The 25965-nt window shown below is 35.1% G+C and overlaps 1 protein-coding gene across 1 annotated transcript; it reads right to left on the minus strand.

Annotated features, from left to right (window-relative positions):
* Positions 1–64: 64 nt before the first annotated feature.
* LOC132286793 (N-terminal acetyltransferase A complex auxiliary subunit NAA15) lies at positions 65–24850 on the minus strand. Its single transcript, XM_059789181.1, has 26 exons — positions 24554–24850; positions 22089–22167; positions 20346–20428; positions 20085–20234; positions 19240–19355; positions 17616–17721; positions 17130–17201; positions 16912–17027; positions 16080–16212; positions 12827–12904; positions 12686–12739; positions 12482–12552; positions 9219–9273; positions 9029–9124; positions 4587–4715; positions 4366–4448; positions 4050–4280; positions 3656–3788; positions 3466–3573; positions 3181–3312; positions 2758–2814; positions 2475–2572; positions 2307–2365; positions 2109–2220; positions 1892–1992; positions 65–862 (listed from the first exon to the last, which is right to left on the minus strand). Exons 1-26 carry the CDS (start codon positions 24602–24604, stop codon positions 660–662), a joined length of 2706 nt encoding a protein of 901 aa, XP_059645164.1. The 5' UTR covers positions 24605–24850; the 3' UTR covers positions 65–659.
* Positions 24851–25965: the final 1115 nt, after the last annotated feature.

Consider the following 25965-nt stretch of genomic DNA (forward strand, 5'->3'; position numbering starts at 1 on the left):
TCAAGTACCAAATAGAAAGGATCACATCACTAGAACATTAGGTAGCTGAAGTCGCTTAAAAGTATGATACAGAAGCAAAATATCAATTGGTTATTGAATAATTCCATGCCAAAATTTCTCACATAACATAGCATTTATACATTATAAATAATGGTCAACGAAATGGGGGGAAGTACAACATGCTCTGGTAATCAACTCTATTGGGTATAGTGCTTCGCTGACCCAGCATAGGACCAGTACTCTTAAAAACTTTCCTAGAACTCCCTCCAACCTAAAAGCGGTTTAAATGTTGCTAGTGCAAAGACAAACCCCTAAAACCTCTCGTCACAGTGCCACCAAAATAGAGCAAACATAAAAATCAACCACTTTAGAAATACAATGCAAGTAAATTATACACACTTGCAAAGGAATGCATTCTAAAATCAGGTGGAGGTCGAACTAGGGCAAAAAAAAATTCCAATCTCAAAGCTATAGTAAACAGGAAGTCGCCATAACCTGAACCCTGCTAAAATGATCTTTCTGATGTGCTGTGCTTTCATCTCATCTCATCTCATCTGGGTATATTTCTAAGCCGCAGCATGGTGTTATGATTCTTATCATGCAGAACAGTAAGCCTCTTGCAGATACTTCTTGAAGTGTGCCTTTCATCTCTGTTGTAATTAAATGACGAGGTCCTTAAAGGCCTCTAGTTTTCCATTTGAAGGAATAGCTTCAGAAATTTGATCAGAATCTGGATGGTTATGACCACCATTTTCAGGGTTCTTGCGTATCTGGTTGTAGGCCGAGTTGGGGATGGCAGAGCTGTGGCTGCCTTCAAAGTACGTTGAGTATGGAAAGCACTCACCACATCGCACTTTCCATCCTATAAGATAAAATCAGTGTCAGCATTATGTCTATACATTTTGGTGTTTCCGAATGTTTTTAGTGTGATACAAACATTAAATAATGTCCCTAATTTATACATTGGCTATATGCTTTTACCAAGGGGAGAGAAGCAAAAATGCAGTCACTCTTAACACAGAAAATCCCTATTTTCCTATTCATGCCCTTTTCATTTGAAGTATCAATTCTAACTAAGGAGATATTCAAACGTAAGATTTCCAAATTATTAGCCAAAAAAAAAAAAAAAAATGAATATTAAACATATTAAATGGTGGCATATGGCATGTTGATGAATGGATGAAAAGCATTCTGTTATTATTTACATAGAGTCAGAGATGACATTCACAGCTGCACAAGCTATCATGTAATAAACTGAAGGTTCATTACAGAACTTTGGCAGAACCAGTTCGGCTCATGCAAGCGTGAGCAAATATGAAAACTATTGGATAATTAGATGGAAACACATAAATATTATATTAGAGTGCACATATGTCTGGTCTGCAAAAATTGCTAAATACCGTAACCTGAATTTGAGGGAAGAACAAAAGTGTAACAATAAGCTCAGAATTTTGTGCTCGCTCAGTTGTCGGTGATAACAATTTTCTGGATTTCCTCCATTAATAAAGTAAATTCTGACGATACAAAATACTTTCTATACATAACGCAAAGCAACAATCACTAAACAATACCAAGCATTACTGCTTGCAGACAATATATTTCATTATGCATCACAAAAAAAAATAAAAAATAAAAAATATTTATTGTGTTGATAATCACTAATCAAATAACTTAAGTCAGAACATGTGTACCTCATTTTAGAGAGAAAAAATTCCCAAAAGATTTAAAACCCTATGTATTAACTCTAAATGCAAACAAAATGCCACTAGATGCCAATTTTCATTATATTATATACTTCCTTTGTCATCTATAAAAAAGCAACTTAAAATACCAAGAAACAAGTACTCTTGTACAAACAGCAGATGATGAAGAAATTAAATGCAGGGCTTACTTGATGCAGCATCATGGTCATTAAAAACAATCCCTAGGAGTTTGTGAACTTGAATACAGTCTTTGAGTTTCCATTCCCCGACTGGTCCAAGTGCTTCATTCCTAATTTAGATAAAAATATATATAGATCTTCAATGTTCAATCCCCGTCTAAGAAAACATACCCCCCAACATAATAAAGGAGAAACAAGATAAGCTTAATTCAGCAAGAGACATTACGTTGACACCAGGTTGTTGGATGAATCTTCAATTATTTTTATAGCCTCGGCCTTCTTGTCTGGTACTAGAACATATAGCATTTCTGCCGCCGCTGCTCTATGCATCAAGGAATCTGTAGACAATGAAAACCAATATGATAATGTTATAAAATGGAGTGTGTATATATCTGCATATAAGTTAGATAAGGTAGATGATGACCTTTATGTTTCTCAAGGAAGAAGGTATTTGCCTCAATAAGTGATTTTTCACGCAACTGACTACAGAGATAAAAATAAAATAGACGCATTTACTATGCAATTACCAATAAATGTAACAATAATTTACGGAAGCCTGGGAAAGTAAACAAGAGGAAATATCCAAGATAACCTGAATGAAGGCCTCTCTGCCTCTAAGACACCCCAAATAAGTTTTTCAGTGTCGGTCACTGGAGCAGGCATTGAATCCACTTTGTGGAAGAATTTTATCTGAAACAAGTTTATAATCAGCAAGTGCATACAGGGAAGCCCTTTTCTTTAAGTACTGCATGCTTTGGGTACTGGGAATGGGAAAGGGAAAAGAACTGATACAATGTATGTGTTTGCATTTTGTAGAATTGCAAAACAAAATTCTCCGACATATTTACAATTGGTTAAGGACAAAAAGGACATACCAAGCAGCGGTGTGAATCTGGGTTTTCGGCATCCAACCGTACTAGCTGCTTTAGAGCCTACAGTTCAAAGATAAGAACAAACATGTTCATCCACTTCCATAATTAACAGAAGATCATACATATCGTTTAGCCACAAGGAAGGAGCTAAAAGTACTTTAAACTGAAATCAAATTCATTTATAGTGTGTAGGGGAGAGGGAATCATTCATGATTGAGCTTGCTTCCCTCCAAGAAATTACAATTAACAAACAGTTTCTAGATGTTAATAGGAAAATGTTTCAGTAGGAATTCAAATTAAATTGACCTACTTTTATCATAGGCGTTAAATTAAGCTGCCACCCATTAGTTTTAGTTAACATTAGTAAAGCCAAAAGAGTGACGGATAGTGGAAAAGGAAAAAAAAAAATTATGAATACAAAAGTACCTGAAGGGCAAGCAAGATTTTTTGCTTTCTCATATATACTTCAAAAGAAAGCAAGTGTGTGTCTGGGGAATCAAGTGAGTGCTTTTGAAGCAACTTCAAGTACTTTGTAGCTTCCAGCAAAGGATCTTCAACCTATGCATATCCCCAATTAATATGTTATTACCCAAGGAATTTAAGAAAGTAACTAAGCTAGAAGACTGACAGGTCCAGACGCAGTCAAAAATCTTACACTCAAAATACAGAAAACTAGAAAAATCTCAAAAGATAAAGGGAGGAAAAAAGAACCTGCACCAGCTTCTCCCCAAGTGGATCCGGGTCTACTGGTTTGACATGTCGCTTTCCAGACTTAGAGACACCACTAACGTTTGATTCCTCATTTTTCACTTCTGCCTCCTAAGAAAAAACAAAATATTTGGATTCAAAGAATTCAGACAGAAAAGAATTTCTCGGATTTTATAGAAACAAGGTAAAATACTTTCTTAGCTCGGGCTTCTGCTTTTCTCTGTTTTTGCCTCAGTTTCTTTTTTTGAGAAGGAAGCATTTTTGACATTTCATCATCTTCTTCAGCTGCTGACTTTGAAGGAGAATCATACAGCTTCACATAGCACCTGCACCTCAATTCAATTAATCATGAATATGAAGAGAGGACAAGGATCGCATTGCAGGTGATAAAGAACCAGGAACATTAAGATGGAATGAGACTTACACAACTGGTTACGAACGAGTTGAAGGAAACAATATCTCATTATCAATAATCTATAATTTCGATACCAATACATATTAAGGCACATTATTGGCAAATAGTGGGAACCAATCACCTTTATTGTTAAATAATCTACACTTGTGTAAACCAAAAAAAAAATATTCACCTGATAGCTCCAGACGCTGCTTTGCGGAAATAAGCATGTGAATGCAGCCGATCTTGAAATTTCAGCATGTCTACGTAGGCTCGCAAAGTCATTTTCCTTAAGCAATAAGAATGGAAGTCAAACTGGTCCTCAGTGATGTCTGCATAATGCTTCTCCACAGCTAAGAACTTCTTCAAAGCGCGTCCAAGCTCGCTCTGGCGGAAGTAACTTTCTCCAGAAGCAAGTTCATACCTTCCAAATAGAGAGAGAGTTTAGCACATTTAGTAGCTAAGAACAAAAACAATTACCAATATCAGGCCTCCAAGCAGAGACACACCACATGCACTGCATATCATGAAGGTTATTGTGCTGATCTCCATCTTTCGTGAACAAGACAGCTGTCTTTTCCGCCAAGGCAACCTTCAAGGGTAAAAATGTTCATATGAAAGCATTATAAATACAAAGGAAAGTTATGCAACAGAAAACAGCAAACATGACAATTACATGCAAAAATATCACCTATAACTAAGAGAAAAGCATAGAAATGCAGTTCTGAACCTGATCAGCCTGCAGCATACGTTTCACACATTCACTATTTACGTAGCGATCTGCAAGATCCATACACCTAGCTTCATCTGCCAATGCAGCAGCAGCCGCCAAGTCACCAGCATGCTTCAGTATTCGGGCCTGTGATCAGTAGCAGATGGTGTTAATATTTGAAACCTAAAATAAAACTAACAATAGAATCAGACCACCAGTAACCAAGGGATGCAATATTTTTTTATCATTTACAGTGTATATAGGTCCACATAAATCAAATATCGTTTTCCCAGTGTAAGAAGACAAAAGCCATATAATCGTCCAGGGAATAGTGAGGTATTTAAATCTTTTTTAAGGTAATCAAAACTACCTTTCCCACATTGACTATAATCAAAACTACCTATACCACATTGACTATCTGCTAAAATGTTTCACTTTATTTCTTTCCTACCACAACATGCCAAGGCATCATGCTAGCAATTATATTATGTACTTCACGTCACGCCCCCTCTCAAATTTCAGAATAAATTCCCCATCATTTTTAATTCACAGCGTAAACTGTAACAAATACCAAATACAGCAAACTAACATTCCACATATGGACTACTAATTTAAAATAATTATCCAACCATAAGGAAATATGAAGTCTAACACAATATTCAAAACATCATCATAACGTAAACAAGAGATCATAACAAAGTCCACTCTAAATCTTCCTTCATCAAGAGTTCACCACATAGCTCTCTCGACAAAAGAAAGAAGAGCTAAGAGGAACGATGACAATTTTTGAAGCTTCATCACTTCCAAGCACCCAAAACTGACCCTCCAAAGATAGCAAGTAGTACCTAAAAGATAGCAAGGAGTGAGCTCACAACTCAACAAGTTCATTGCGCAACAAGTGGCACTCTTGCGCAAAACAAAACTGTGCAATATGAACTCACTCATAGGATTAATATCATAATTAGACATGTATAGACTACTATACTAACATATTAGGGTGCAACTTGAGGGGGTTGAAGGGTCAACCCTAGCCCAACCTATGCTATGAGTAATGTAGCCCAAGCCGGGTTGAAGCCTACCTCGGGTTACGGAGAGCCAGCCCGAGCCCAATCATGATCGGGGTAGTCAAGTTAGTATCTAATCCAGTCAAATTGGACCAAATTTTTGCAATAGTTTGGTTTTCCTGGATCAAGGACCTTGCACCATTGCACATACAAAAATGTGTGTAAAAACAGAAAATGGGGAAGATCTAAAGAAGCAAGGAGGATAGAAACTCAATGTGCACACGTGTGTCTATATCAAAAATACATATAGTACATCAATTTTACCTTCGAGTAGGGGTACCACATAAAAAGTTCTAAAAAATTAATGTAAATTTCTAAAAAATTAAAAAAAGAATTAATTATGGAATTAATTAACGAGAGTATTATTATTATAGAATAAATTAAAATTTAAACAAAAGAAAGTTAAAAAGAAAATTGTGATCATAATTTGAAATATATATACTATATTAAAATTATAAAATATATAAAAAAATAAAAATAGAATTCAAGTTGGCTCAAGTTCTTGACACCTCGACCCAAGCCCAACCCTAATTAAGTTCGGATTAAGATTTTTCAACTCAAGCCTAACCCAAATTGTAAAAATGGTTGTCCAAGCCTGTAAAAGATCAGGTTAGGCTCAGGTTAGGCTCAGGTTGGTCCGCCCAAGTTGCACTCCTACTAACATAGTTAAATTCTCATCCAGGACTATACAAAACCGCTCTTATCCTCGTGTGCAGGATCGTACGCAACCATCTCAAAATTCTCACAAATAGGACCGTATGCAACCATCCTTATGTTCACGTGTGAGATCATATGCAACCATCCCAACATATTTTATCAGGACCATACTCGAGCATCCTTAATCTCAAGCGTGGGATCGTACACAACCATCCCAAAATCCATTATCAGGACCATACTCAACCGTTCATTAATCTCGTGTGTGGGTTCATACACAACCATCCCAAAATCTTATCCTCAGAACCTTTGGGAGGAACCACTCAACCAATTTCCATTTTCTTTCTAATTTACAAAAATAAATAAATAAATAAATAAATAAAAATCAAATGATAACCATTTCATTATCCAAATTTTCATCTAGTTGATTTATTTTCTATTTACTATAATTTTAGTCAATTAATCTAGTCAGCTTGGATAATCTAGCAATTTAATTAACCTTGGTCAACTCTAATCAAATCAGGGCAATGGCAACATTAATCAAACTGACCCCTTCCAATTAGGTCTTAGTGGGTCTCCTTGCTCTTCCATAGATGTGTAATACCATTTCAATCTGTCACATACCATAAGACCAAAATTGCACCCAAAATCATCCATGTATGATATTAATTTTATACATATATATTCCAAACAAATCACCTGACCATTATATCAAACTATATATATATATATTGCATGCCAAATGAAGACACATTACTGCTTGTGTCCAACATTAATTTAATCTTCATTCTAACACATTTATGCTAGTTCAAATATAATCGATATCCCTCTGAATTGCAAATAAATCTACAACATGTGTACAGAGACGAATATGCAAAATTATACGTATATATTTTAAATAACATGTTCATCTACCGATTCAAGTAATTGCATACTTAAAACATGTCTTCCACAAATTTTTCTCATGCATATCAATTTACATTCATATCGACATTTTCAGGTTTCTAATAATTTGCATGGATAGTTAAGCAACTTTACAACACAGTGATGTATTGAAACAGGAAGCGTACACTCGTCTGTTTTAGAAGTAGTCAATTTATCTCTCTTTCTTAAACCTTCCTCCAAATGAAGTCTTCTACCTCCTATCCTACAATTTTTTCTAGAGATTATCGAGTGTATTAAATAAATAAATTAATATATCAAAATCTTGGGAAGGGTGGTGGAGAATTTATTATGAAGATGGAAGATATGTTAACTATTCAGCGGTATTTGAAAGTGAGTATTTGGGTTGAGTGGGGAAGGATCATGGAGATAAATAAGGACTCTAATCTAAAATTTGATCGGAAATTTTTGAAAACATCTTTATCAGCTCATCCACACACACACACACACGACACATATATCTGTAACTATAATATCTTTATGTTATACTCCCTTTGTCCCAAAATTCTTGGGCATCTTTCTATTTTGGGATGTCCCAAAATACATGTCCCACTCCAAAAACTATAAACATGCAATATACATTTTCCTGGCATGTAAATGGTGAACAAAAACTAACTCTCTGAAACTCAATAAACATGCAATATACATTTTCTAATAGACTTACAATAACAACTTTGACCTGGGGTGGCAAAATGCATACATTTGAATCTGCAAGTTTTACACTGTTAAGGGCCATCTGATGAATATGAGAAAAAGAAATGGAATGATTTGGAAGGAAAACTTGTGTTTGTTTCAAACAACTGGAGAGATATGGAAGGATTTGGACTGAGAAAGGGGGGCTCATTAACCCCTTGCACAGTGATTTTCTTAACCTTCCAATTTTTGACAGCAATGATAGGAGAGTTACTAATTACCTGTTTTGTCCTGTTTCTTATAACAAATGGATTCCAATTTTACCCTTATCACTCGCAATATAAAACAATCATTTCCTTTCTTCTCTCCACTATCTTTTCCTTTCTTCTCCTTCATTAATCAACCAAACACACTAACATATTGACACTATCCTTTCCTTGCTTTTATTTTCACTAATAACTAATGTTATCCTTCATTTTCTTTTCCCTCCTATTTATACCAAACATAGCCTAAGTTAACAGAGTCAACTACAATATTCCATTTGCTGCTACGGGTTCACACCCTGACAATGTTGGCACTTTAACTAAGACCCAAAAAACCATACCACATTTAATGAATCCAACTGCTAAATTCAGCCATGATTCCCAACTTGAAGGACAGAGATAGCATGCAAGGGTGTTCCCCTTTAATAAAGGTACAAGGAAGAGCTGACTGAATATAAACCTAGCTTTGACATTATCTTAGAACCTTGTCTTATCATGCAGAGAAGTTCATTGGTGTAAAAAAACTTCCACAAGAAAATTCTTCAAAGCTAAAGAATCTTGATTCTGTACTCAGCCAAAAACAACTCATCAACTCACTAGTCACAAACAACCAATAAATGACAGTTACACATTCTGCCCTCGCGCAGGCATCCAACAGATCAGCTCTTGATTCTCAGAAAGAAACAAGCAAATAACTTGACATGATGTTCAAACTAATCAGTATATTTTTAAGCAATCATATTTAAGTTGATTAGGAATGAATAAAATCAAAGAAAAATAACGAAGGGTCAAGCAAAGGAAAAAAAAAAATCAATAGATGTATAACAACTGAAATCATAAATACCACAAACTGGAAGATGAACAAAAACTATCAGTAAATCGCACAGAGAAATTATAAACACACCTTGACCGAGTATAAATCAATCACAGTCGGAGTATGTTCTATTGCCTCGTCAATTTTGGCAAGAGCAATATCATATTGGCCCCGTCTGTCATAATGCTGCATTAAGATGAAACTTCTTTAAGAAAATGTAAAAGAAATAAGATTGTAGAGAAAATTACGCCAACCAATTTTCCAAGTGATGACAGCAAACCTGAGCCAAATAAAATAAAGTCCACATAAGTGTTGAAGGGGGCTCTTTCTCTGCCCTGCATGTGTGAGATCCAATCTTATACATTAGAAAATAATAACCATAAAAGCTTGCAATGTTCTTCGATGCTAAGGCCCCTAAAGTGAGCAGAAGGGATGACTTACAACTGAAAGTAAATTGAACTGGGCTTGACTTGCTATATCGTGCCCACCCATTCAGTCTCGCCTGCCGGCCCACAAATTCTTCAAAGCGGGCCGGCAATAACGCTTGTATAGATTAGTGGTCCAATTATAGAAAGTTTTGAGAAATAATCCTAACTATGCTAATCTAGTCGTAGATCTAAGTGGGATGCATTGGGAATTTGCTTCTAAGTATTGCATTATCTTGTACAATTTATAATTTTGTACACATGCAATTAAAACAACTCATCACAAGATATTTCCTTATATTCTGCATAAAACAACAAACTACTAAGAAGACAAACATAGGTCTAGAAGGAATAAATTGTTAAAAGGGTAAATTACACTGACCTCCCTGAGGTTTGGGCAAATTACATACAGATAGAGCATTTGGCCTTTATTACTTTAAGCTCCCCCGAGATTTGGTGTGTGCGCTCAGCGACACCACCCCGCCGTTAATGAAAATTAAAAAAAAATGACTAAGTTGCCCTTTCCTTGTGTTAAAAGACCTCAACAACTTACATTTTGACATGAGATGACAAAAATATCATGAAATGCCATTGAAATGCAAAGTATCAATTTTCATACAAATTTAATATTATATATTTTACAAATATATATACATATTTTTTTGTTAATGACATTCAATTAGGTTTCCTTTTTCTCAAAAAATAAATATATATATATAGTAATATATATATATTTATTTGTCAAGCCTCCCAACGTACTTTCTTTCGCTTTTTCGGATTCCAGCCTCTATTGTTGGACGACTTGAGATGCTTCAACGAAACTTCCTTTTGGAGGGGGTCGTGGAGAAGAGTTTAAGTATCATCTTGTAGGCCTTTTCAGTTGGGAGGGCTTGGGATTAGGAAATTGGCCCCCTTCAATAGTGCTCTCCTTGGCAAGTGGCTTTGGAGATTCGGTAGTGAAAGACATAGATTATGGAGAAGGGTTATATCGTTTCGCTTTGGGGAGAGGAGAGGGGGGTGGTCAGCTAAGCCAGTCAGGTCTGCCAGTGGAGTGGGGGTATGGAAGGCCATTGGTAAAGGGTGGGATGAATTCTCCAAACATATTAGATTCAGAGTTTGGGATGGAAGGAATGTCCGGTTTTGGGAGGACTCCTGGTGTGAGGATAGGCCATTGGCTTTTTTGTTCCCAAGGCTGTTCAGGATTGCTGTTGACAAACATGCTATGGTTGCTAACTGCTATCGTCTTAATAGCGGGAGGTTGTCTTGGGATGTGCGATTCTAGCGATCTTTTCAGGATTGGGAGTTGGATGATGTCACTGGTTTGTTGGCTCTCCTGTACAGACAAGAGGTGGAGGGCACTGGTGCAGATTCCCTGATTTGGGTGCCTTCTACACAGGGGATGTTCTAGGTCCAGTCCTTTTTTGTATGCCTCTCTGGTTTTCATGGCGCCACTTTCTAGTGGAAGACGGTGTGGTTGTATAAGGCGCCTCTTAGGGTGGCTTTTTTTGTGTGGACTGCAGCTTGGAGTAAGATATTGACTTTAGACAACTTGAGGAAGCAAAGACATATCATTGTTAATCGGTGTTGTCTTTGTAAGTTTACTGGGGAGTCAGTGGATCACCTTCTGCTGCATTGTCCAGTGGCTCATGACTGTTGGAGTCTTACTTTTGGTTTGTTTGGTATTCATTGGGTCATGCCTCGGACTTCTCGGGAATTACTGGATACTTGGAGGGGCCAATGGGTGGGGACTTAGGCGAGGTTCTGGAGGGTGACCCTTTTGCGTTTGGTGGAGCCTTTGGAAAGAGCGAAATAGAAGATCTTTTGATGGGAAGGAGTCCTCCATTGGGGTGCTGAAATATTCTATTATTTGTACTCTTTTTTGTTGGGGTTGGGGGAGAGATTATTTTTCCGTTGAGGATATTCTGAACCTTTTGGGCTCTTTGAGTTCATAGGTTCCGTTTTGCTTTTGTATAGCTTGGGACATGTTCCCCTTTTGAACGCTTTCTAATACATTTTACTTATCAAATATATATATATATATATAGTAATATAATGTTTAAAAGGGATAAAAAGAAGGGAATAGAGTATTCTTGTTTGACAAATTTTTTATATTAAATTAGATAAGGGTATGAAAGACATTTCACACTTTTACGGGAGGTCAAAGTAATAAAGCCAAACGCTCTATCCGTGTATAATTTATCCAAACCTCAGGGGAGGTCAATGTAATTTACCCTTGTTAAAATGTAAAAGGGTCCTTACCTAGTGTGGCCCTCGTTAATCGAGGATGCTGGGAGGGGGACTAGTTAAAAACCCAACCTTTTTGCATTAATGCACACAAAGTGGCTACTCTTAGAATTCGAACCTGTGTTCTCACGCTCAACAACCCGAGAATTTTATTAGTGCACCAAGCAATTGCCCCCAAGAGCGTCTCCAATGCTCTCTCAAATGTCCTCTCAAACTTAAAATATACGAGATTTTGTTTTTCGATACACTCCAATGATGTACTATACAACCTCTCAAAATATGAGATTCTCAAAACTTCTCTCATATATAGCAGGTTGTTATAAGTTGAGAACTTGAGATGCTAAGCCCTTTTTTTTGTATTTTTGTGTAGATATGGGCTAGAAAGTCACATGAAAATGCAGGAATAATACATTGATTAAAATAAGGAAAGTAATGGTCAAAGTGTCATCTCAATTGAAGCAGAATTGCTAAAATAGAACATTTTGGATGAAAATGTACCATTGGAATAGAATTGCTAAAATATAAAATTTTGGCACTGTAGCTCCTCTTAAAATATAACTTTACTATGGAGAAATAGCATTTTGCATTGGAGATGCTCTAATAAATTGTTAAACGTAATCAACTCAAACCTTTAAATCCTCGTACAAACTAAAAAATATCAAAATTATGGATATTAAGTTCTTAGTCTCCTGTAACTAAAAAAACAGAGATCAAAGAGCCACCGCAAGATTTCAAGACAGATTACATAAACTTGCCCAGAAATTTGTAATCTTAATCTTCCCTTTTTAATATACACTATGTGCAACAAAGGGAACCGGCTCGCACTCCCAAACATTATCATAAAAAAGTAGAGAGAATATAAGCCATATATTACCTTCCAGGATAACCACCAGTTGTCCTAATTGACTGCTCCAACTCAAGAATCAATTTCTCTAGAATGTCTGCCTGTATAAGAGGTACAGAAGAAACACTAATATTCACTATTGAAAAGTATACCACCAAAAGACCCACAAATTTCAATAGCCTCCAAAGAAACTTTCTCCGGGTTTCATATGATCACTATGAAGTGCACACTAACCTTGCCAGCTTGATCATAGAGGGGAGAAAGATCGGAAAACAATGAAGGAACTCCCTACATGCATCATAAAAAGAAGTGTAAGTTCTGCTTATTAAAACTAAACTAACCAGTCAAAGTAACATAAAAAAGAACCATGAGTACCTTTTTTAGAAGAGGCCTGATATAATTATCAGCTGCTTCTCGAAACTTTTCACCATTAAGAAAATCAAGCGGTATTCTCTGACAAGGGAAAAAACCAATGTCCAATAAAAGTCCTGGAAATTAATGATTTAATTTATAGAAACTGGGTAGAAAAGAATGCATATAAGGTAAGAAACAGAATGCAATAGCATGTCTGTCCTCCCTCCTCCACAAAAGAACAAGAAAAAAAGAAAAAATAGTAATACTATAGCACGACTAATCGCCAACATTACATGTTAGCAATGATTTTCTAAGATATGAAAAACAATAATTATAATTAATATCAAAACAAAAGTGGCTAACAAAAGCATTCACAAAAACGAAATACATAATCCTTAGTCACTGACATTCTATCTTGTGTCTGCTATAATTAGGCATAGTGGTTCATGGGCACCACGATCTCAATTTAGTTGATCAATAACATAAATGCTTTATTAAATAAGGAAGAAACATGGGAGGGAGCTAGCAGCGAAGATCACACATGTTTCAACATGAAACGCAAACATAATTTTCAATCCTCCCGAAATGTAAATTATAACACAGATATGCAAAAAAAGAAATAGCCACCAAAATGCATCAGCAACAAATTTATACGTTTAGATTGACTTTCCAGTTCCTCCTATGGGCACCAAGATTGATGAGAGTTCTTCAGGTTACCAATGAGTTAGTGAAATTGTCATTTTAATCATTCCTGACATACGTGCTTCCTACGAACAATAGTTGAAAAGGTTGAAGGGCATATATATTTGTGTTATATAATCTGGGGTATCCTTTGAAGCCAAAGCCATGAAATTCTGGTAGCATACAGCCCTAGAATATGCAAATCTAACTATTAAGGCTTCTGGTTGTTTTTGAGCCCTCTCAAATACTCATTTTGATCTTAAACTAACGGCATGAGGTTGACTAAATGAAGCAATATTTACTTTATGTCCCTACAAAGCAACATTGACATTTGTGTTCACACACAAGAAACAACTTCAAATTTTATTAAGTAAAATAAATAACAATGTTATACAAGGAGAGGAAGAATTAGATGTGCTTGAAGAATTTTTAATTGTTTCCTTAAGAATTCACACTTCAGAGAGATGCCCCTCCAAGTTGGGGCCGTTGTGGCAGACCATAGTAGACCACTATGTACCACATCACCAGGTGGCTAAGCTGAATCCTTCACTGATACAAGATAACAGCAAACCAGGCGCAAACACAAAATAATACTAATCTGAGATTTCCTTAAAGCATTGGTAGTACAAAAATTTATATGGTAGAACTTGTTTATTGGAGTTATGGACCTTTATTTTAAAACATGAGAGCTAAAACTTGAATTTTACCAAAAAAGTTGTCAAACTCACTTCGATTGTTTATACTTACCTTTGATGATTTAGAGGTAGTCCTCAAGTTTCACGTTAGTACATAATCCTTGAGACATAGAAGTAACCAAGATCTTCACACTCTTTTAGGCAACATATCAAAAGTTATTTTGTTTGACACATGTGAAATCACTTAAAACTACTTGCACAGAACCAAAAATGCAAAAAAGAAACAAAAGATCATTAGAAACTATCATCTTAGCCCACACCAGACAAAATAAAGAAACCTTTGTTGTACAGACTTTAAAAACTACAAATGTACAACACTAGTAAAGTAAATTCCACTGCAATACACATGGCTCGACATATTTAATACAATGGGAGGAAACCAAAATGGACTTCCACTTTTCTGTTGAAATTCCCACTTCTCTTCAAGGACTTCATATTAGTCCTCAATAGTACTTTAGGTCTTCTGCAGGAGGATCAGCAGTAAATACTCTCAAAATAATTTTATCAGCCATATGGTCTAAATATGTGCTTAGCTGGAAATATTTATCCTCCATTAAGTTTATCTCAGCTATCTGTTGCACTATGTCCCCCGGTCACACGAATTGCTCAATTAGCAGGAGGTGCCTCGAGAATCAACTAATCCATATAACAACTTCAGCTAATAGTTAAACTATAATCACACCCCAATAATATTTAAGGGACCGCAATGCAGGCCTCCTTGGAGGACCAAAAACAGCTCCATCCCCACTAAACAGCACGTATAAGCACCCAACAGCACGAACAGAGGCAGACAGAGAAACCAAAGTAGCTTAAAAGAATTCCATAACAGACTAAATATAAACAGGTACAATCTATCAGAAAATCCACTAATGGACTTTCTTGAATAGGATAAAGCAAGAGCACCAAAAAATTCCATATTTATGGTACTGATCAATATCTTTTCCATCACATAATCTCACATCGATGTATTTCCTCATGGGCTACAGAATTGGAGTGGAGTCGCTCTTCACTTTGCACCACTTGGCACTCCATACACAACAAGACCATCCATCAATAGTTACTCTTAACTGCCAAGAGTTTACGGTCAAGTAGCACCTGGTCAGCGAAATCAAATTTGACCCGGAGACAACCTAAAAGAAAAAGATACTTAGGATGGGGAAAAAGGTTGGCTGATTAATTTCCTAGAATCTCAATATGCATCTTTTCCACACTTACTCACCATCTTTTAATGCGCAACATATACCAATTGTAAACCACGTTGTTTCCCTCATCACTTACAATTTCTGTAGACCATATTAAATTAACTTCCCTTAAATTAACTGCCACTTAAATTCCAGCATAGACAGGCAGCCCAATTCCACTAAATTCCATGCTTGTTACTGATAAGTGGAGTCCCATCCCAAATCAAAGACATACACTAGATCCCCCATTTTGTATCCAAACATCAAATGTGGCCTAATTTCAAGATGTTTCCAAAAACATATAATCAAATAAAGGCCAAGACTACCAATTTGGCAATAAAATGTATGAACACAGCAAATGTTTGTACAGCAAATTTAAAATTTCCCTTCAGCTGAATTTTAAATTTATCTTGTGCAGCAGAATAAAATCATAACCCCCCTTTAGACAACCACAAGTTTGTGAACAGATGTACAAATGAACATGAAGATCACGAACCAAGAAAAGCCTAATATGTTTGTCACAGTCCAAGGAGAATTTTTTTTTTTAAAGGCTGGACAAATACACGTGCACACTATATGATAAAAGAGCAGCTCAATGTTTGTTAGTCAGTGAAATTAAATGTCCTTTTTCAACTTATCAATCAACAGATCTATTTCCATACTGAAATATGGGGAAAATACCCTAATTCTTGAGGGAGCAAATATGGGATCTGTCACCTTAACAGCAGATGACCAACGGTATTGCTGCCCAAGCGATTTGTACAAGGCTTCTAAGCGATCAAGTTCGGCAGAGGAATATTGACCACTTTCCGGAAGTAATCCCACACACTTTTGCAGCCCCTCATAGTATCTAAAAAAAAGAGAGAGAGAGAGAGAGAGAGAAGATAAAATCAGTTAGTTTATGGTTTAAGTGACACAAATAAAGGGTGTTTGTTTACCCCACACCCAAGGGAATAGTAACTGGGCTCGCGCAGGGAGAGGTTTTCAACAAACTATGCCAGCTAATGCCACTGAAACAAAATATATATCCAGAGTCCACCAGTCCAAGAGAATTATGATGTCATTGTGTTCTATTCTCTGACTTCCACTCATAATTTTCCATTTATGCAAAAAAAAAAAAAAAAAAAATGGTGCAAATATGCCGAACAACCTGGCAGCGCCTGATTTCGGCTGCTGACAGTAAACAGTAACCTGAACAACCATAATTGCAGAGACATAGTTTTAAGTCTGCAAATGTGCAAATCACAGGCACAAGATAGCAAACTGATTGCAGCTGGTTTGCGCAGCTACCTTTGGTCATAAAATGAGGTATATAAAAGTCATCCACAGCACCAATAAGTCATCAATAAATATAAGTTTTTGTTGGTGAAGCAATTTTTCATTTAATTACCTATTGCTTATAAACATGAATGTTATATCATTTGGGGAAAAAAGGGGGAAAAAAATAAAAAATAAAAAATAAAAAACAAATAAAAATAAAAATAAAAATAAAAAGAAGTAGAAGAAGAAGGAGAAGAAAGAATTAAAAAACAAAAACATGACTATATACCTGTAATTGTCAGGATTCATCGAAAGTAGCATCCTGTACAACTTTTCACCTTCTTCCTGGTGACCGAGCTTCACAAGAAGAGAGACCTCCTGCTCCTTAAAGGCTAGCTTATCAACCTATAAAGAAATCATCAAAAGGGTCAAAATTGAGGTCCAATTAGAAGAAACATATAAAGTTTATTATAGAACTATCCTAGCAAACTGTTAATATACACTTACAATTTGATACTCTTTCTTGTGCATTTCCTCAAGAGCTCTCTCAAGAAAGCCACATTCCTCTAATAAAGAGATCTGTAGGAGAATATCATATGAATGTAACCATAAAAAAAGCCCAGACATTGTCATCATTTTTGTAGCTGAAAGCCAAAGGTTACAAAGCTACAAAGAGCTTGTGCCTCTATATAAAAGATTTATGAGTAAAAGTAACAAATGAAGCATTCAAGCACAGGGATCAAAAAGAATCCCTGTAATCCTATTAAACTGAATTGTTCCCAACTTTAGTGATTTATCAGCTGTGACAAAATGTCCACCAAAATAAATAAATTAAGGCACACATGTATGTACTTATGTTAATTCATGTTTTTGTATACATATGATAATAACAAAGTGACCTGTAGGAAGAAGATTACATCAAGCACCAAATAGGTGAAAAGAAAAATATGCGCCATTCGGGGATGTATAATCCTGTATATCAAAATTACTTACCTTGTACAAAAGCATTTCCCCATGCTCACAGCGTTCATTATCCGGAGGATAGTCATCCTCAAGAGTTCCTTCATACGCTTCAAGGATATCAACAGCTTTTGACCCACTATAAAATAAACAAAAAAGTGTAAGTAAATAATTATTGCAGGAATCAGAAAAATATATTGAATTTCATTCCCATCAACTTAGCACTTAAATTGATACAAAGACACAAGGAGCCAACACCTGCTAATTACTTTAGCATAGTTGATTCTATCCAACCTATATAATCAAACATGCGGCTACCGAATATAAGAAAAAATTATAAATCAAGTATTTAACACAAAACTATTAAACAAATAAAATAAAATAAAAAACTAGTCACCATATTTGTGAGCATGACATGAAGATACGATGAGGAGGGAAATATGATTTAACTAAAACCATTTTCCCACGTTACGCTGTAGGCAACATTAGGAGGATTGTGGTCCACGAACTATCTATAACCCTCTCTATTGTAATTTTAAAATTATCCCAGAGTCGGTGATTAAGGGGACCATCAGTAGTAAAACAAATGGAGCAAGATCTTCAGGCATCCACATATGGCATTGTCATGCTAGTCCTTTAATAGGATAGTATTGCAGCTTTCACCACTTATTCATTCTATGAGTTTTTTGCATGTCAACAACTGGATGCCCAGCCAACAAAATAAATTCTCATACTTCCATCTTTAAAATAGAAAATTTAATCTGTTCACGTGAAATTTAAGTTTTTCTTATTTATAGACAATTATTATAGTTCACTTCAGTTTACTGTGTTGTGTGCACTCGTTAAGCTTACATGTGGATTTCAGTAGAGTAACATGTCTTTATAATCCCTACTGGAAAAATGTATCTTAACCATCAAGCCAGTGGCCTAGTGGTACCAAGCCCCTACTTCTCAAAGAGAGGTCAGGGGTTCGAGCCTCAGTGGAGGCATGTGTGTGTGAGTACCAAAAAGGGCAAAAAAAAAAAAAAAAAAAAAAAAATCATAATTCTTTTTTTCTTTCGTAACTTATTAAATAAATCAGTTCTATGCAGCGGTTAGCAACTTGGAAAAGAATGTTTTATACAAATAAAAATTAGATTAAAGAATTAAGAATTGATATATACCATTATACCAACAATGACAAAAAGGATGGATGCATGTTTTAGTGGCAATATTTACTATCCATCAATTTTGAGCATATCTTACTAACAAGAAAAAAGAAATGCAGAAGCTTGTGGGTTCAAATCCTATCATCGCCAAAAAAGGAAAAAAAATATAGTTTACCACATCAGCCAGCTAAAATAACACACTGGAAATCAAAAACAAAATGCTAACAAGGACTTACTGTCTACTTCAATTAAATAGTTCCAAGATATATTGGACATCTCCAAAACGAAAAACTAACACACATTGTCAGGAAAAAAGGCACAATCATGTCATTTGCAATTTCTTTTAGTATTCCACTTCTTTGATTAAAATACCACTGAAAAAGAATCAAACAGCTGACAACAAGCTAGTTCTATCAACTCCATAGCAGGCACATTAATCTCAAAGAATAAAGGATGAAGGAAAAGATGTTAAATCATTAAAATTTTAATATCCAAGAATCAGACAATACTTTGAGTTCAAATGATGCGAAACAGCAAAGCCAATCCAATTCATGCGATGATTCGGTTTCAGAGTCAGCAATCGTTGTCTTGTTTCGACAAAACCAGCCAAGTCACGCATTTGAGCCTGTTATATAGGAGGCAAAAAGGGCACCATTAGTTGACACATTACATTAATTGAGGGACTAATCGAGATCTTTTACAAAAGACTATATAAAGTAAAGTCATTCTGGGTAAAATGTCAGTACACTTCCACTTTTCATTAACTTCTCGCAGTATTGATCCAATAATAAATTTAAAAAGTGGCTAAAGGCAAGAGTTAAAACAAGAGACAGCAAATAAAGCACATAACATTGCAACTTAAAGCACAAAAAGGGAAAAGACTACTTGATAGTGTCAGAAAATTGTCTACATGGATCAAATACAAAAAATTGCTTGGTGATTAACAAATTTTACATCCTCTTTTAATTGACAACAAAAGGGCCAGACAAGATTGTAGGTAATGCCCCTTTGAACAGTAAGAGTTCCAAATAGCAATAGAAGGAAACAAGAAAAAAGGCAATAACATTAATTTGATAACCTCGGACACAATGACAACACTATTTGCAACTCTTTTACACCTTAGACCTTACAAGGCACCATTAAAGAACCATTACACGTCTTCATTTTGTTTTCAGGAGTCTGCAATAGACATTAATGTCGAACACTAACACCCATGTTAATAATGTTCTTGTTACATAACTACTATCTGAAAGAAAAAAAAAGTTTCTTGTGACATAACTAAAGGGATGCTATTTCCTTATTTTATAGGCAAGCAACCAAATAAGAAGACAAATAACACACACTGCATATTTACTTGTAAGAGTGACAGGTCCCGAAGTATTTCAATGTTGTCTGGATCAATCCTCAGCGCATTTCGGTAGCATTTAATTGCCTCCCTGTATTCTCTGTCTGACCGGTATAAGAGACCGTAAACATGCCAGCAAACATGACTTTTGAGGTCATTCTGCATTGAGAAGAGAGGATAAGCCTGATCATATTATACGGAGCAATGATGCTAAGGAAGCAGTCATACTTAACAACTATAATAACAAGAAGTCAGGAATAATATTCCAACCTTCAGTCCAAGCCGCACAAGCTCATATGCTTCTGATTTGCGGTCCATGCAATTCAATGTTAACCCCTTCATTGACAAAGTTTCTGGTAACCAGGCGAGGAACAGAAAGACAATAAAAAAATTGGCACTGAGATCACAAATCAAACAAGAAAAATGATAGATGTTCAACATGAATAAGCGAATGAAAACAAAACTTAGATTGTTAATCCTGCATTGATGACAGTTCCACAACACCAAAGCTAAATGATAGATGTTCAACATGAATAAGCGAATGAAAACAAAACTTAGATTGTTAATGCTGCATTGATGACATTTCCACAACACCAAAGCTACTCAGTTAAGGAATAAAAAATTTTAGAGAAGCTATTCCAAATGAATTATATTTTGCCTATCAAAAGAAACTATACTACAAGAAAAGTGACTGTTTAGAGAAGTGTTCAGATTTTGACTATGCATAAAATATTCCAAGAATATTTAATGAAATTTCAGACATTTAACTAGAAAGTTCTTTTAACTGCGTTACTTTTAGCATGTCCCAATTTCTTTAGCTATTTATATAACTGCAGACTGGTACCCCAAGCCACACAACGGCTGCCAGGAAATGAACCAATAGAATTGTAAAGTCCCCCGTCTACGATAGATGTTCAGTAATGTCTTTGAGTTTCAGCACACTCCACAAAGCTTTGGGGACACAATAGGTTTAAAATATTTACTACTCCAAATAAATGGTTCAAGCAATGCATTGCCATGGCAACTATTTGATCTGTGCTTTTTTTTTTTTTCTTTCTTGATGATACTCTGTCCCAAATGGACATGGACAAAGAATCAAAACAGTCAATTCCATGCCAATTGGACTCATTTTTTCCCTTGCATCATACCCATACTGGTTTAATCCAACAATAATTTTAGATTTATCGCAACGTAATGCAAATAATTTATTCAACATGTACGATGATCATTATGAAAACTTCTGATACCAGATTTTAGTTTTAAGCCCCCTCCTCTCTCATCCCCACCAACCAAAAAAGCAGCAAATTTTCTAATTAATATGGGGGATTTATCTATTGATGGTTCTAATGGAGGGTTAGCCATTGTAAATAGATTTTTTGCTTCATTTTATTTATTTACGTTTTTTTTTTTCCTTCTAGGGACTTCCACTCTTGGTACTCTGTGTTTACTTTCAATAAATTTTCTTTTGCCATCAAGGAAATTGGTTGAACCAAACTCGTATCTTTCATTGAGAAAGAAGCAATTATAAAGATTTTCGGATATTCTCCGGAGCCTCCTACTTGAATCAAAGAAATCTGGAACCAACCCAAGGCTGATTTCCATTTGTATTGGAACGAGAGGCTTGAACATATAGCCTCATGCCCACTACATCAATTTCCAAACAGTCGTAACCTATAAATCTTCCCACTATTTGATATTAATAAAGTTGAGTTCTCTTTTTATATAAGTAATAGGAAACAAATTCACATGCTCCAGACTTCCTTTCTTTTTTGTTTCTCAATATATTTATTTAAAAAATAATAATAATAATAATAAAAGAAGGAAATAAAATGGTTGCCATAGAACCCCCATCAATTCAATTTCATTATCTATGCTTGGATTGGGGGGATAAGAGCATTATTGACTCAAAGCAATAAATTCAAACAAAAGGTATTAAAATAAAAATAAAAAACATAATAACAAGCTTAATTCAAAAATATTTATTTGCTCAGCGTTTCGGCAATCCTAGCATACCTCCATGATCTGGAAACTTCTTCAATATAGCATCTGCTGCCTTCAACCCCTTCTTATACTGTTTCGTTTCATATGATTTCTGCAAGGATGAAGACGTTTTCATTCAGCAGTAGTTTTTCATATTAATACTGTCAAATAGAGTAAACAGTGAAATATGTTGATAAACAATATAATACTGAATCGTGAAATCATGGTAGATTTACGAACTTTTACAGCACTATAAATAACTCAACTAAACTCAGCAAAAAACATTGTCCCAACTATTTTGGATTAATTATATGAATCCTGTTTGCCAATCTGTTCAATTGAGAACCCTTATTTTAATTAAACCAAATGCTATAATATCTTTTCTCACTATCTCAGCAAATGTTAATGGATTTTTTTTATTATTTTGATAAGTTCAGTTAATGTTAATGTTGGTCTACCTCTTTCTCAATCATCACCCTCTTGTTAATGTTATTGTTGGTCTACTCTTTCTCAATCATCACCCTCAATGTGAATTGTGCCATAAATAACTTAATCACAAATAATAAGGTGGAGATGAATTTTAAGATCTATTCTTAATAGCAGAAACTCTTAGGCACAATAGTGCCCCAGGTTCAGAGCATGTGAACAATAGAAGGGGTACAACTAGTTGTTTCATATTGGGCAGAAATAGCTTTACTGCTGTTGTTGTTGTTGCTGCCTACTTAAGAACTCAATCAATTTTTGGGTTTAGTCAACTCTGCATTGATGTTAGTTTTAGACTAATATGCTCCCAATATAATTTTATTTACTCCCTCCTAAATGGTTTGATTTCTGTTTTTCTTTTCTTTTCTTTTCTTATAAATGCTTGTCTGGAAATTTGGTCAGCTTTCAAAATGGTAAAAATATTCATTTTTTCAATCCCGTCATCTAATCATAGTCAAACAGGTCTTCAAACTTGTTCATCCGAACTTTTATTACTGCACCAAGCAATGACAACTAGATTATAGTAGTTGAGAGTATTTTGGTAACTTTTCATCTGTAGTACAAGTACCATAGACTGTGATAATGGCGAATGGTCTAATTGTGGGTCAAGCTATGTTATATGATCAGTATATGCACTAATTATCAGATATAAAAAAAACATTGGTCAAAATATCAAAACTTTCCATCTTGAAATCCATATTCTATTAGGAGTAAGAAAGTCCAGCAGCCTACAATATATCCATGTGCTCTTCGAAGTCCACCAATAAATCAATTTTAAGCAACATCATTCCACATTTCCTAAGATGTCCTGCTACAACCCGTATCATAGCAGAAGTGGATAACCCCCATTCCTTGACCCAAATAATATTGGTAGATTGGAAGATCGACTCCACAAATTCTGCAAGTATAATGGCACCCTGTTGTGCCATAGTAAATAATCATTCTTTTTCTTGTGATTCAGTGAAGCCGCCAATCCGTGGACCAACCACACCCACACCCACAACTTCAAGGAAAGGCCTGCCATCAAATTTCTGTCTTCTACTTGATGCACCATAGGATACTTAATAAAAAGAAACAATGTGCCACTGGATGTTTGACATACATGCTTAATTTTTCATCCATCTTTTCTTCCCCAAAATTTACACTTGCTAGACACAATTTAACTTGTAGCATCATCATTATAGCTACCATCTTCCCTAAGCTGCATGAGCATTGTCATGGAAGTCCCTTTTTCAAATTCAACAAAAATCAGAACATAAATTATCATGCATGTATCACACCTGGTTTTGGACATGCAACTAACATGTGTGTTTGACAAAAGAACAAAAAAGGAAGACCTACGTCTATCATAACACAAACCTAGATGGCCCACCAAGGTCACTAAGTAGTCTTGCAGACACGTTTCACATGAAAATAAATAAATAAATAGAATCACAATTCCTTCTAGTTCGTCGGTATAAAATAGTAATTTAAAAATATTTTAAGGTAATCATCTCAAACAAACAGGGGCCATTGCTTGGTGTGGTGAAATTAGCTCTATTTCCAATATTTTCCCTCTAACACCCTGGGTAGGTAATGCATTTTATTCATCTCAATACACACTTTTTAATGAAGCTTGGTGAAATCTCATCATGCATATTCGGTTAATGTGGAGAAAATCTACAGCTTTACGCCAAAAAAATGTACCTTTTTCCCTGGGAAAACGTTTTCCGCAAAAACAAACAGAACCTTAGCCTAGAAGCTAATAACATTCAATTACTGAAATTCGCAGCTTTAAATGAGTTCGTACGATACAATCAAAAGTCTGTGTCGGCACACACATGCTTAATGTTCAACTAACATCAAAATTGAACATTAAAGGGCAATATTGCTAATTTATACATAGTAACCATCATAAAAGCACTAGGGTTTTAGGGGGGGAAACAAAGTGACATTAAGTGATAAAAGAGCAATAAAACTTCGATTCTGTAATGATTATTATTGAGACGGAAAGAGAACATAAACCGATAACTTACAACGATGAGCTTGAAGAGGTTGGCCTCCTTAGGAGGAAGAGACGCACCCATTGTTGCAGACAGAAACTCTACAGATGTCTGTATATATATATTTATATATTTAGATATAGATTGATATATAGATATATGTATATATGTGTAGAGAGAGAGAGAGGAGACGAAGTAACAAAGTCACAAAGTGTGGAGGTGGAGTTTTTAAGGGCTGCGCGAGGAGAGAGAAAGGGAGAGAATTGAGTGTTGGTGGCGTTTATCTGCTGCAACCCTACTGAGAACAAGAAACAAGCAAAGTATGGGTACATCCGTCATTTAAAAAAAAAAAAAAAAAATTTAGCAGCAAATCTTGTATCCGACTGAGGAAAGTTGTAATGAGCACTCACCATGCACCGACTACCTCCTTTTGACTTCAATCAAGGGACTAATTTTTTTTTTTTCCCGGAAGGTTAACAAATTTTAAGAGGAGGATTTTGATCATTCGAAAAAGAACTATATGAAAATTATATTCGAAATTTTAAGTTAAATTATTTACTTTAGATTGCACTCGTTAGTTTAACTTTTATATTTTTTTTCTTTTGATATGTTTTATGAAGTTGAATCGTGATCTGAATTGGTTTGTATATCTTTATTTAAGATATTTTAATTTTTTTTAATGATATAATTGTTTAAATACTAACAAAGTGATAAGATGGTCAATGTGTAAATTTTAGTACTCAAAACGTGTTAATTTAATGAATAACTCATCATATTATCACGAGATGTACTTCATAATAATTCATAATAAATTTGAATTTTTTTAAAAAATTTGAGTAGAGGGTCGTGTGTTTAATTAATAAAATTCATTACTTCAATTTTCTTAGTTTTTTTATTTTTTTTCTTCTTCTGTATACATTGCACATTTGAAGGTCTGCCCATGTTGTATGGGTCACTGGAATTTCTCAAATTGCAAACCAAGTCAAGGCACTTGGGTACTCATTGATGCTGTTTTTGGTAGCCCAAAATTAGTTTTGAAATTGAATTTCAACCGCAATTAAATTTTCTTCAATTTCAATCTTAAGTCACCATTTTAGTTCTTCCAACACATTTTTCTATTTTCGGTTCATCTTGTATTGTTGGATTCTCTTGTTCAGCATTATTGGTCTTTGAAGGTTGCCTACTAAATGAGATTTAATAAGCTACTTGCAAATATCTTTACAAGGCAGACCTCATATACGAAGAAAATTGAGCACATTCATGTGGTTAGTTAAGAGCACAAGAATAAGTGGAAAATGAGTGGAAATATAAAGGAACAATATAAGAAGACAGAGAAGTTATGTCGGGTTTTTTTTTCAGAGTTACATTTATTTTGTTTAGAAAATTGTTTTGAATGGGATTTTTCGAAGATAATGGGAGTATTTGTAATTATAATATATATATAT

Source organism: Cornus florida, unplaced genomic scaffold, assembly GCF_030987335.1.
Source record: "Cornus florida cultivar Cherokee Brave unplaced genomic scaffold, ASM3098733v1 CherokeeBrave_3.0.0_Hap2_Chr11, whole genome shotgun sequence".
Taxonomy (NCBI): Eukaryota; Viridiplantae; Streptophyta; class Magnoliopsida; order Cornales; family Cornaceae; genus Cornus; species Cornus florida.

Bases quoted from the DNA above. Each gene is read 5' to 3' on its own strand.
- LOC132286793 (XM_059789181.1), bottom strand. From the start codon at position 24,604: ATGGGTGCGTCTCTTCCTCCTAAGGAGGCCAACCTCTTCAAGCTCATC. The intron at 20,429-22,088 runs GTATGCTAGGAT...CCTGGTTACCAG, and splicing joins GAAGTTTCCAGATCATGGAG to AAACTTTGTCAATGAAGGGG. The intron at 1,993-2,108 runs GTAATGTCTCTT...TATCTAAATTAG, and splicing joins TCCAACAACCTGGTGTCAAC to GAATGAAGCACTTGGACCAG.